General features: G+C 36.7%; 1 protein-coding gene across 3 annotated transcripts in view; it reads right to left on the bottom strand.

The window, feature by feature from the left end:
* Magi3 (membrane associated guanylate kinase, WW and PDZ domain containing 3) overlaps positions 1 to 14340 on the bottom strand; it is a 271037-nt gene that overhangs the window by 73512 nt on the left and 183185 nt on the right. For all 3 annotated transcript variants that reach the window (XM_029563987.1, XM_017798421.2, XM_017798420.2), the window contains exon 7: positions 2791 to 2848. In XM_029563987.1, coding sequence (XP_029419847.1) covers positions 2791 to 2848 — 58 coding nt within the window. The remainder of the gene's footprint in view (positions 1 to 2790; positions 2849 to 14340) is intronic.

Genomic DNA, 14340 nt, shown 5'->3' with positions numbered 1-14340 from the left:
TCCCAAGCCCATGTGACCCCTGAGGAACAGATACTCAAATGACCTTAAGACTAAAAATAAATTGGTTTATCTGGACCAACTATATGGCCTTCAACGCCCAAAAGGAAAGTACAACCAAAGATTAAAGAGGCCAATATAATTCTTTAAGAGTCCATATGCATAGCTAAAGGCTACATAACAAGCAACAATGCCAGACAGGCAATACCTTCTTCTGAGTTTTTGGCCAGGGTGGCCCAAGGGACTCCCAGATAGTAATTACTAACTGGGAAAATGAACAGCAGACCCCAATATTATCTAAAGGAATATTGACAACTGATTACTGCTAGATGAGGAACAGGTGACCCTACTAAAACAAAGACCTCTAGATAGGCTGACTAGATTCATCAGAAGGGCAAGTAGTGGGGAATGGCTGGGGGTGCCGACAACACAGCAGACAGTATCAGGGATATCAGAGTATAAGAGCTCTAGTGTGGGGAGGGAGGCTATGGGAGGGTGGTATCTGGGAAGTGGGTATATAGTCCAATGAGATGGTTTTGGATGTTCTGTGTGATACACACACATAGAAAAATCAACAAAGTTTTTAAAAATGTATTATATTTGAGGAGGAAGTTGGAAATATATGCCATGCTAATTAATAGAGGTGATAAACAATAACATTGAAATCTGCCCAATGACTTTATATACATATACAGGCGCCAAGGATCCAAGTACAACGGATTATGACTAGTAATAATCAGATACATATAGTTAGAGATGCAAGCTCCAACATCTCAGTGTTAGTAGCAAAAACAAGGAGTCTGTCTGCAAGAACAATATATTCTAAAATGAAATGGAGATCTTTTTTAAAGGTTAAAAACTCATCCAATTTTATGTCTTACAGGCCTTATACTGAGTTCGATAATATATAACTATATTAATTCAACTGTAAACCGAGAAACTTGCACCCACTTGTGAAAGAGATGTACTGTTGCTCTGGAGTGTGTTACTGAATATGTTAAAGCTGTAGTGAAAAGCTTCTAATCATGCAGTTATTAAAAAATTTTTAAAGTATAATGATTAAAAAAATAATTCTTCAAAGCATAAAAATGTTTTCCTTAGTAATTAGTAGATGTGATAAATATTTTCCATTAAAATCTACCTGATGACTTTATATCCATGCTCAGATGCCAATGAGCTCAGAAAGTAACCGACTGTGACTAGCAATAATCAGATATATAGAGATTAGAAACGCTTGTGCAAACATCTATCTGCTAGTAGAATTGTCAATTGTATTAAAAATGAATTTTTCTGTATGAAACTGTGTATTTTAATAATGAAATGGAGATCTTTTTAAAGCTTAAAACCTCATTTAATTTTATATTTTATAGGGTTTATACTGAGTACAATATTGTGTAACTGTAATAATTCCACTATAAACCTAAAAATCTACAGTCAATTTTGTAAACGAGGCAGCCTAGCTCAGAAAATTGTTATTGAATATATCAATGCTGATGTAATGAAATGCTTCTTCTAAGTATGTGGTTATTAAATAAATAATTAAAAAAACATAGAATAGAAACAAAATTAGTAGAAATTCTCAAAGGAAGCAAAACACTGGAACTGGAAAGTTATATACCTACAGGTGAATCTAACTGAGTTGTTTCTTAGGCTACTCACTGGATTTTAGAAAGTCATTCCAGACCTCTCTTTAACCACAGGGACCTACATATTAAAATCGCAACAAGAGTCAGAGATACTTTCCTATGAGATAATTACTAGGAAATAACATTGATCAATGACAGCTACTTCTGAAAAATTCATCATGAAACAAGAACATTCTTGTATTTGCTATATTTCTAGGTAATAGTATGATTTTGTTTTTGAAAAGAAGGCAGTAGGTTTAGATTAAATTTCTGGGTAAACAATAAAATTTCTGGTACAAACATTCCTGGCACAGGCCCGGGAGGTTAAAATCCTATCTGTATAATCTGGAAAGAAAGAAATTCCATTGTAACAATTTGGTTAAAGGAAAAGAAAGCACAGAAGTGAAGGTGGTTGAATGCCTCTGGTAACAGCAGCTGTTTGGTACTCCTCTCTCAAATATGTTTAGACTTAACATTTAACCATAACAGCTGCATTAGCAGCAACTTCCACATACCCTCCAAAAAACTACTATACTTTCCCCAACTCCTTAAACTAGAACACATCTTTAATTGTGTACCTCAAAACTTTGGATTAGTATATTATAAGGACCTTCATGTCCTTTAATTGCTTTTAGAATAATATACTTGTAGTGCTGGAAGTGACCACAAGAGTCCATCTATCCATGTCCAATGCCCTCGTTTCACAATGTGCCATGCACTACCTTTCTCTTTAAAGGATGCAGTGGCAAGGATACTATCTTGTATTAGTCCTCTACACAACTTCCTTTCTTTTCTTCTTTCCTGCCCTCCTTCTTCCTTCTCCCTCTTTCTCTGCTTCTTCCTCTTCTTTCTTTTGAAATGAGTCTTGCTATCTTGTGTAGGCAGGCCTTGAACTCCTACCCACCCTTCTGCCTTATCCTCCCCCTACAGTAGCTGGGAATACAGGTGTGTGCCACTACTCTGGGCTTTCCCACCTAAGTTCTAGATTTAGAAAGCCAAAGCCAGCGTCTGTGACACTCAAAGTCAGTACAGGAAGTGCTCCTTCCCCTAGTTAAAAAACTGCAGCAGATCAGGTCACAGAAACATAGAGGGTTGTATCTAGCATCTCCTAGACCTGTTCAGGAAAGGAAAACATTTGGGAGTCTACTAACTGAGGTATCAAACTTACTCAACATAGTATGTCCCATACTGAGGGTCCTCTATTTTCTCCCAGCCATAAGGAAGCTCTGTAAATAAAGAAAAGAATTAATCAGTGAGTGAGTTATCTATTTTATTAAACTAACGCTTGAGAGTTACAAAGCTAAGGGAATCACTTTTCAAAGAATGAACAAAATTTAAATGTGGATGGCTTTTTCATTAGTCAAGGTGTATCTCACCAGGTATTTAGCATCCTAGAACAAAAACTGACAACTGAACTATAAAGAATTCATCTGAATTACAAGCTATAAAATATCAATTATTGCCAGGTGTGGTGGCGCACGCCTTTAATCCCAGTACTTGGGAGGCAGAGGCAGGCGGATCTTTGTGTTTGAGGCCAGCCTGGTCTATATAGTGAGTTCCAGGGCAGCTGGGACTACATGTAGACCCTGTCTCAAAAAGACAGAAAAAAAATCAATTATATAATAAATCATTGAATATACTTCATTTATTTAAGATATTTGGTTAAAGCGGACATGAAACACACTTGCCCGGAAGTCCATCCAGGCAGCAGCCGCTTGTCAAATTTTTCACTTTTATATACAATCATGTATTATTATATTCTGACCTATTTCTCAAAGGAGAACCCAGACTTGGATTTTTGCCATTTCAAGTGGGAAACCCAGATCTGTTTAAAACCTAAGGACCTGTTATCCCTTATAGTAACATGAGCTGAGCATTTGAAAGAACAGACTTAATTACCATGGTGTCTTGTGTAATGTGATTCTGTGTAATCTGCATTAGAAGTAACAAATATTTTACAGTACTGTTATCATGTTATTGATTTAAAAAAAAATTCTGACCTAACATAAAGTGATTCTGTCAAAAAACAAAACTCTTCCTTCTAATATGCATTCCTTGAGCTAATTAATATTCCTGAAGAACCATGTTAATAGAAAGGCAGAGATTAAACTAGCAGGAATGTTCCTAGCAGGTATTTGTAATGCTGTTAGTTACATACAGGATTTGAGCAAGAAGGAACTTTTTTTCTAAAACTCCAGAGTTGTACATTATAATGTCCTGTCCCTTTGTTGTCAATTCTTTTGGAGTGCCTATGCTATGCTGAAACACACATGAACAAAATATGTTGGGTAGAAAACAGACTTAGAATATATGAAAGGACACTAATTTTATACACTGAGCATCAGTTATGTCCACTTTGTAAATAAAAATTTCATTGTAATAAACTGACAAGTTATAATGATTTTGTTGCAATAAAATTTTAATTCTGGGGTCTGGAGAGATGGCTCACTGGTTAAGAGCACAGGCTGCTCTTACAGAAGACCTGGACCCATTTCCCAATACCCACATGGCAGCTAACAACTGTCTGTAATTTCAGTTCCTGGGATCTGACACCCTCTGACCTCTGTGGGCAGTGCATGACACAAGTACACCTAAAATTAAAAAAATAATAAAGATAAAATATTTTAAAAATTCTATTCTGCATTCAGAATAAAAAACAGGTTATTAACCTCTTGAAAAACCTCTGAATTAATCGATCCCTTTTCTCCAGGATTTTTTTTTTAGATTTTGTCTTTTAGAAAATATATTTTATTAATTCTCTGAGAATTACATACATGCATATAATGTAAGTTGGTTATATAATAAATCATTGAATATACTTCATTTATTTAAGATATTTGGTTAAAGCGGACATGAAACACACTTGCCCGGAAGTCCATCCAGGCAGCAGCCGCTTGTCAAATTTTTCACTTTTATATACAATCATGTATTATTATATTCTGACCTATTTCTCAAAGGAGAACCCAGACTTGGGTTTTATATAGTCCTCCCCTAACTCCTCCCAGATCTACTCTCTCCCCAATTTGTGCTCTGTTTTTTAAAAATTGTTTTAAAATAACCTACCGAGTCCAACTTAGAGCACATTTTTTTGCACACATATTGGTTGGTAGTTTCCAAGTTTGGTGAGTTTGTACGGTTTTCCATTAAAGAACACAGTTGAACTGTATGAGGTGGAAAAAAGAGAAAACTAGAGTATAATAGGTAATCTTGGTTGTCAACTTGATGGGAATTTGGAACCAACTAAAAGACATGTCTCTGGGTAGATCTGTGAGGACATTTCCAGGAAGGATTAACTGAGGGGAGAAGAGCTCTCCACATCTCCCTCTGTGTGAGGCACCTTCTACTGACAGAAAGGGTCCAAGAAATAATCAGCACTGCTTGCCAGCCTGCCTTTCCTTCTGAGTGATAAGTATCTATCTCCACTGCTGCCACAATCCTTCACCAGCATGAGAACCCAGCTTCTTGGCCTTTCAATGTGAACTGAAGACCAGTGGTTTCCCATGAATTTTCCAGGCTTTCAGTACCATACTGGAACAGCTGAGACATCCAGCTTCCTGGACTCAGCAGCTATCATATTCTCAATATTCTCAGTCTCTTTCAGCCTGCAGATAGCCCCTATCAAATGCCATATATATATACATATACATATATACATATACATATATATATTTTTTTTCCTCTACAGAACCCCAATACAAAGAGAAATTATTGAAATATGTGGAAACTGAAGAAAAACTAAGAAGTATTAAGATATACTTCAGTTCACTTTGATTCCCCGAGTCATCAGTTATGTAGATATAATGTTTTATCACCAAGTAACTATTAAACGGGTAGGCTATTTTTTGGATTTTACCTGTAAAAAATTATACAATATTACCAAAGTATAATATTATCAAAGTATTTTTCTTTACTAGGAATTGTCTTGAAACAACAAAGAAACCAAACGGTGCTGAGTAAGGATGACTTCTACAAGTATACCACAACTGGATTTATGTTTTGTCTTTAGAGAAGGCTGGAGAAATGAAGACAGAATCAGCTGAAACAGCCTAATGAATATCTGAAAAAATCATAATGTTCACTACAAAGGATGAATTAATACTTAATAAAGATAAAAGATCAACACAAATACATTGCAGTATGAACTTGGAGGTTGATTTAGTATTTTAGTTAGCACTTAAAAGCAATTAGCAACTAACAGATTAAGTGTAGGCCTTCTTTAGGAGAGCAAGCAAACATGGCAATTTATCTTCTAAATTACTTTTAGTAATTTTAAGTCCTTATCACTCATATAACTATCTTGGTATGGGAGATTAATTCAGATAAAGAAATAGTTTATTTTTTCCCTTTCAAAATGATGATAGAAGACTAAAATAATTAGCAATTTTATACATTTTCTAGTGGGTCCATTCATCCATTTCCTTCTTCCTTTCCCTTTTCCTCTCTCCCTCCTTTTCTTCTCTTCTTTTTATTAAAAAAAAGTTAAGAACACAGTATAGTTTTTGACATCAAGGAGTTCGAAGTCTAGACAGAAAGAAGAGATAAATGATAAGATGAAGGTAAACATAGTCTTTTAAGGGAGTCAAGAGGAATACTATCAACTATAAAAGTAGCTATCCGAAAAGCCTTGCAAAACTAGAGATATTTCAATGTTCCTAAAGGACAGATTAGATACAATGAGGTCATTCCAGACAGATCATAGGGCACTGAGGTAGTAAGAATGCCTTGCCTTCTTAATAGTTACAGATAATTTGGGAGAATAGAGGAAAAGTTGTATGCAAAGAGGGATGAGACTTACAATCAAGTACCAACTACAATAATTCCAGAGTGCTGTATTAAGGAATTGGATCTTTAATTCTCTATGTAGGTGGTATGGTACATATGAGTGTGAAGGGCAGAAGAGGACATTGGGTGTCTTCCTCTATTGCTCTCCGTCTTAATTCTTTATTACATTCATTTTGTGTGTGTGCATGTGTGCATTGTGTGTTTGCACAAATGCATGCCAAAGAACACATGCAGAGATCAGAGGACAACTTGCACGAGTCAGTTATCTCCTTTTATCATGTAGATTCCAGGGACTGAACTCAGGTAGTCAGGTTTGGCGGTAAGTAGAACCCGCAGAACCATCTTGTTGGCCCTCCACTTTAGTTTTTAAGACAGTCTCTCAATGAACCTGAAGCTCACCATTTTGGGTAGGCTGTGCTGTACTTTCTGAGATTCCACTTAATTGTTGGTGCTGCTTACATTACGGATGGTCTTCCCTCTCCAGTTAAACCTTTCTGGAAACACCTTCATAGATATATCTAGTAAATCCAATGAAGTTAATAATGAAGACTATCATAATACATTATCAATATTTACTGGATAACTAACAAGAAAGTTATTGTAGATAAAAACATGAAAGTTAAGATTTAGAAGAACACAGGAGGCAGAAGAGACATTAAAAATGTCTTATACTAGGCTGAGTATGATGGCACACACTATTAATCATAGCACTCAAGAGGCAGAGGCAAGTGATTTCTGTGGGTGTGAGGCTGGTTTACACAATGAGTTCTAGTGGGCCAGCTGGGTTGTATAGTGAGACTCTGTCTTTAAAAGAAAAAAAGATCTTGTACTGTGTCTAGTACAAGTAGCCACTTAAGAAATATTGGGTTTTTTGTTTGTTTGTTTGTTTGTTTGTTTGTTTGTTTTAAAGCTTGAATCCCAGAACTTGGTAGTTAACTTCAACAAAAAGGAAATAGAGGAGAAAATGTTGAGGACAGCTAGTTATGACTCAAACAATTGGGAGAATTATCAAGGCAGAAAGGTGTTCCATCTGTGTGGTCTAAGAACACTCTGACAGTGCTATTTAAGAAGCTCTTGACCATGTGGACCCAAATTCAACAAAGAAATATAGGAAGAGAGACATCTGGCAGACACTGTGGGTATATAGCCATGGCAGCAGATGAGATTACTTGAGCTGTGAATAGAGAAAGGTGAGGAACAAACAGAAGCATAGACACACTGACATGGTAGGGAGTGGAGGGATAAATACAAATAGGCATGAGAAAGCTGCAAAGAGGTAAAACACATGATCAACATTAACAAACACTGTATGTAACCATAAGGAAGGACTATGAAAAATCTACCAGAGTAGAAGATCAGGTTAATGGTAACTATAAGAAAAGTGAAAAAAAAAAGAAAACTGAAAAGTGAAGAGAAAAAGAAATCTGAAAATGGGTGGGGGTGGGGTGCTAAACTCAGAGTTTTAAAATAGAGGCAAGTCCTTAACAGAGATGACCTTTGTAAAAACTTCATGTAAAAGACAGTGTAAGAACTATGGGGAAGAAGACATCAGAGCAAAGGCTAAGAGAAATATATTTATTTATTTTGCGGATAGGAAAGACCTAACCAATCTCATTATCTTTCCCTGTGTTAGAAATGGAAGCACTCCCCTCTCCAAAAAGTTGATTAGAAAAGCAAAACTATTTTTGGCATATCAAGCAGCTGGCTGGTTCTAATGCCCATGAATTTATCCTTTTCCTTTTCTCTTTCTAAGTGGCATTTTTCTTATTTAAATGTATGAATTACAATTGCTCTCTCATAGTAGAGTTCTACTCAACTGGTAATTTTCTATTTTTCATTCTCTAAGCTCCAAAATGAATTCAACATTAACACATTTATAAGCTGCCTTTAGTAAATAATTTAATCTTTCTTTCATCATGTGAAAATGGGGTAGGTTGAGAGTAGAATGGAATCCTAATGTCACATTTTTAAGATAACTACTTAAGCCAAAACAATAATTATTTTATTTGAATGGACAATAAATATGTATATCGATTAAACATTAGAAAGGGTGTAGAGACATAGTTGGATTCTGAATTTCAGAAGACTAGTAAGGAAAGGATAAGTTTTAGAAACTGAAGCTTTCTGGGAGCCAGAGAGATGGCTCAGCGGTTAAGAGCACTGGTTATTCGGGGCTGGAGAGAGGGCTCAGTGGTTAAGAACACTGGTTGTTCTTGCAGAAGACCCAGGTTCTAATCCCAGCACTCAAATGGCAGCTAACAACTGTGTGTAACTCCAGTTCCAGGGGATCCGACAGCCTCTTCTGTCCTTCGCGGGCATTGCATGACATGGGTGCACTTACCTACATGCAGGCAATACACTCATACACATAAAATAAAAATAAAATATTTTTTTAAAAAAGAGCACTGGTTGTTCGTGCAGAAGACCTGGGTTCATATTCTAGCACCCACATGGTGGCTAACAACTGTCCATAACTCCAGTTCCAGGGGATCTGACGACCTCTTCTGTCCTCTGTGGGCACTGCAAGACATGGGTGCACTTACACACATGCAGGAAATACACTCATACACATAAAATAAAAATAAATATTTTTTTTAAAAAAAAGAAAGAAACTGAATCGTTCCTAGATCTTAGATGCTGGGTGGAAAGCAAACAGAATCTTAAACTACAAAATCTTACATTTAAAATATTTTCTTTTCAACATTTATTCCAGGAGAAGTACAATGTAGATTATCAGTGGGAGTCAGTCATGATCTATCTTGAAAATAGTCTTGAGAGAGGCAAAAAGTACACAAAGAAAGTGATAAAGGCTGCTGAGCAAGAAACAAAAAGGTTCAAGGTTCCAATCATGGCGTCCCCACCAGATTACATATAGGCAAAGTTAGAATGTGTACCTCGTTGTAGCCCTTATATTGAATTTAAATATTCTTAAATATTCTTAGAATAAATGTACTGTCCTTATTTATTTATCTATATAAGGAACACCTAATAATTATGCTGAGAAAAAGGAACAGTCTAAATTCCTGAAACAGAGAAGAATGAGAGAAACATTTTCAGTTTGAGCGCCTCATTTTCTAACTCAAGGAAGAGTGTCCTATCTGTCCAGTGAGCTTTACAGAATGAACTCAATAGGCTCGGGACTTTGGAACACCTGTTTTGGATGCCACCTGCATATAGGAACATACCGTCCTCTAGTCTGTCCCCTAGTCTGTCCTCTACCATGTCTGCCTCAGGAGAGAAGGCATACAGTTGAGCACAGAGGCCACAGACTGCCTCCTATAGAGGTAAAATATCAGAAAGCCCCTACAGAGCAGGGCTAAAGCCATACGCACTAGTCAGTCGGCATTTGACCTCGGGTACCTTGTTTCTTATTTTTCTCTTGACTCCAAACTGGTGATTGAAGATAGCTACTTATCTCCATCCATAGAAACTTACAGAATTAAAAAAATATTTCCAAGAAGGGTGACCAAATTAATCTAAAGAACAGCACAACTTCTCTCCCCTTTCCCTGTTTCTTTTAGCCCTTTAGCTTTTTGCCTTCCTCTTTCTCTACTTCCAAACATTTAAGTCTCTGCTGAAGGAATCTACATGAAAACGCTTTGAAAAAATATAGAATATGGTTTAATTCTAAAAACATCTTCAGAGCTGGTTGTGGTGGTGCATGTTTTTAATCCCACACACCAGATCTCTGTGAGATTTGAGGCCAGCCTGGTCCTCGATACTTTACCATGGAATCTGGGTTTTATTTTGCTGACAATGGACAGCAAGAGAGAGGGTTATATTTCAGAAAGATAAATCTAGTAGTATAGGGCAATGTCTCTAACATGTTTTGGTTATGTAGCCTATTCAGTAAGAAAACTGAACATGGGTTGGAGACAGCTCAGCAGAGAACACTGGCTGCTCTTGCAGAGGATCTGCGTTTGGTACCCAGAACCTACATGGTAACTAACACAACTGTCCCTAACTCCAGTTCCAATGCTGTCTTCTGACCTCCAATGGCATTGCATGACATGGGTGCACTTACATACATGCAGGCAATATACTCATACACATAAAATAAAAAATAAAATACACTCATACACATAAAATATATTTTTTAATTGATTAGGTAGCCAGGTGTGAGACACATGTCTTTAATTCCAGTACTCAGGAGACAGAGGCAGGTGGATCTCTGTGAGCTCAAGGCCAGTCTGGTCTACATAGTGAGTTCCAGGCCAGCTGGGGCTATAGGGAGACCCTGTCTCAAAAAGCTACCCCCCCCAAACAATTGAATATGTACCCCTAAGACATATTTATTCATATATATATACTAATATATACATATACACATATGCATACTATATATTATATAGATACATACATGGTAATATGTATATAATAAAGCATATGCAAATCCAGATGTTTAAAAAGGAGATAACTAATGCTAGGTGTGATGTCATGTGCCTTTGATTCCAGCCCTTAGGAGGCAGAGGCAAGTGGATCTTTGCGAGACTGAGGCCAGCCTGGTCTACATAATGACTTCCAGGAGGGCTGGGACCAGGGAGACCCTGTCAAAAAATAAGATCCCCACCCTCAAAAAAAGAGGTAACTAAATAATTTATCAGTATTTTACCTCGATGCCACTGGAAACACCTCAGGAGAATCTGAGAATGTTGTTTATTTATTTATTTATTTTACTATTAGCTTGCACTTGCATGTTTGTATTATTGACAATCAGCAGTAGTTCTGCCTAAATCTCTTAAGAGCAACATTTCCATTTTGTGTGCATTAGTTTAAAAGCTACATGTCATAGGTAGAACTGGGCACAAGTAAACTACAAAACTTCACCATTACAAAGAACATATGGACAAAGAAGATATAGCATAAAAATATTTTAAAAAAATGAAAATAGAGCCAAGGCATGGTAGTAAACATCTTTAATCCCAGCAATTGGGAAGCAGAAGCGGGAGAATCTCTGTGAGAGAGAGGCCGGTCTAGTATACATAGTGAATTCCAGGCCAGCTGGGGCTAAAAGGGAGACCTGGTCTCAAGACAAACAATTTTTTTTTTTTAATTTGGAAATACAGAGGCTGAGATGTTTCAGTGAATAAGGGCACCTGCCCCCAACCCTGATGATCCTAGGCATCCACAAGGTTTAAAGAAAGAATAAAGAATTATTTCAATTCACCCCATCTGTCACTGGCCTACGCCCATCTCCTCCCTTTTTTTTTTTTTTTTTTTTTTTTTTTTTTTTTTTTTTTTTTTTTGAGACAGAGTGCCATGTTGCCCAGGATCACTATGTATCTGAAAGATGACCATAAACTCTTGATCTTCCTGCCTCTGCCTCTGCCTCCCAAGTTCTGGGATTAAAGGCTTGCACCACCACACCCGGCTCCTTGTTTTCTTTTTTATAAAAGGTTTTTGTTTTTTTTTAATTTATGTGTATGTATGTGCGTGCTTGTGTAGGTGCATAGGTACATGCCGTATGTGAGTGCCTGCCAAGAGTGTTGGATCCCCTAAAGCTTAAGTCAGAGGTGGCTGTGAGTGTTCTATGGTGGGTACTGGGAAATTAACTAGGGTCCTCTGGAAGAGGAGCAAGTACTATTAACTACTGAGCCACCTCTCCAGCCTCCTTCCCTTGTTCTGTCTCTGATTTCTATCATTTCAGATGAGTTTGACTGGCTTTCAGGTCTTGAATAATAGATAATTGAGCACATATTCTTTTATATTTAGAGTGTTTCTGAGACTTTCCCATGTTGCTGAATGCCATCAGAAATTTTTTTCTTTTTATTGATGAGCAGTACTAAAATACAAAAACTGTTTATCCATTTTCCTGTTGATGGATATTTGGGATGTTTCCAAGTTTAATCTATTATGACTAAGGCTGGCTGCCATGATTACTCTTGTCTTTTGGAGACATGTTTTTGTTATACTTGAAACAGTACTTCACAGGAAACTGACAAAAATTCTCCAAAATGTTCATATGATTTTATATTCCTACCAACAAAGTTGTAATTGCTCTGAAATACCATAATCTTTGGTACTATGTGTGTGTATTTGACTTTAGTCCTTTTGGTGGGAGTGGATGGTATCTCAGTGTAGTGATGATTTTCAAGTTCTTACCACTGTCTTTTGATTCTTTTTTAAAAAACTTTATTGAGATATAATTTACAAACTATAAAATTAATTTAAATACATAATTCAGTGATTTTAACAATTTACACATTTATGCAATCATTAACACAATTCACTTTTAGGTATTTCTATCACTCGTTGCAATAAGATCTCTTGTGCATTTACAGTTAATCTATATCCTCATCCTCATCCCTAGGCAAACCCTCACCTATTTTCTATTTCTACTGATTTAGTGATTTTTAACATTTTATATAGAAAGAGGCATATAATTTGGTCTTTTATGTCTATCTTCTTTTTACTTAGGCTGTGTATTTGAGGATCATGTATGTACAGTATTTCAGTCCTTTTTATTGCTGAGTATTTATTCCACTGTAAGGTTCTATCTCATTTTATGTATCTATTCACTAGCTAATTGGGCTGTTTCCACTTTGGGAGTATTTATGAATAGTGCTACTATAAATACTTGCCTATAAGTCTTTGTGTAGACTGAATGTTTTCATTCCTTAGGAATGAAATTACTAGATCATGCGATAAATTTATATCCAAGTTTTAAAAAAACTGAAAAACTTTTTCAAAGTAGCTATGCCATTTTACATTCTGCACTTCAATGTGGAAGAATCATTGCTTCTGCTGGATAGCTTTAGTAGTCAACTTGACACACCTGGGTAGAGGGAGCCTCAACTGGGGAACTGCCTCCATTGGACTAGCCTGTGGCCATGTCTGTCGGGTATTTTCTTGATTGCCGAGCAAGCGATGTGAGAGGGCCGAGCCCACTGTGTGTGGTGCCACCCCTGGGCAGGCTCTTTTGTATTGTATTAGGGTATATTAGGGTGTGGTAGCACATGCCTTTAATCCCAGCGTTAGGAAGGCAGAGGCAGGTAGATCTCTGTGAGATCAAGGATAGCTAAGGCTACAGAGACCCCACGTGTCAAAACAAAACGAAACAATTGCTGTGAAAAAATACTCTGGCCAACACCAACTTGGGGAAGAAAGGGTTTATTTTATCTTTAATCTCCCAGGTCACAGTTTATCAATGAGTAAGACCAAGGCAGGAACTCAGGGTGAGAACCTGGAGGCAGGAGCTGAAGTACAGGCCATGGGAAAATGTCGCTTACTGGTTTGCTCCCCTGGCCCATGCTCAATCTCCTTTCTTATATTAAACAGAACCATCTACCCAGGGGTGGCAATACCCACAGTGGACTGGGCCCTCCTACATCACTCAACAATCAAGAAAATGCCCCACAGACATGGCCAAAGTCCAGTTTAATGGAGGCTCCCTCTATCCAGGTGTGTCAAGTCTAACAACAAAAGCTATCCACAGATGATGTTCACTTTTCTAACATGCTCTTTTTTTGTTTTTTTTTTAATTTTTAAAAATTATTTATTTAATAACAACATACTTAGAAGAAGCATATCATTACAACACAATTGACATATTCAATAACGGTTTCCTGAGGTAGGATGCATCATTTTCAAAATTGGCTGTAAATTTTTAGGTTTACAGTTGAATTAATATAATTATACAATATTGTACTCAGTATAAACCCTATAAGACATAAATTAAATGATGTTTTAACCTTTAAAAAGATCTCCATTTCATTATTAAAATACACAGTTTCATACAGAAAAATTCTTTTTCAATGCAATTGACATTAAGATGTTTGCACATGCATTTCTAGCCTCTATACATCTGATTATTACTAGTCCCAGTCGGTTACTTTCTGAGCTCCTTAGCATCTGAGCACAGATATAAAGTCATCAGGTAGATTTCAATGGTAATGGTTTCCACATCTACTAGTTATTAAGGAGCAAATTTTTAATA

This window comes from Nannospalax galili, unplaced genomic scaffold (genome assembly GCF_000622305.1).
Source record: "Nannospalax galili isolate Female #2095 unplaced genomic scaffold, S.galili_v1.0 scaffold475, whole genome shotgun sequence".
NCBI classification, from domain to species: Eukaryota; Metazoa; Chordata; class Mammalia; order Rodentia; family Spalacidae; genus Nannospalax; species Nannospalax galili.
This window is presented reverse-complemented; position numbering and strand designations above follow the sequence as displayed.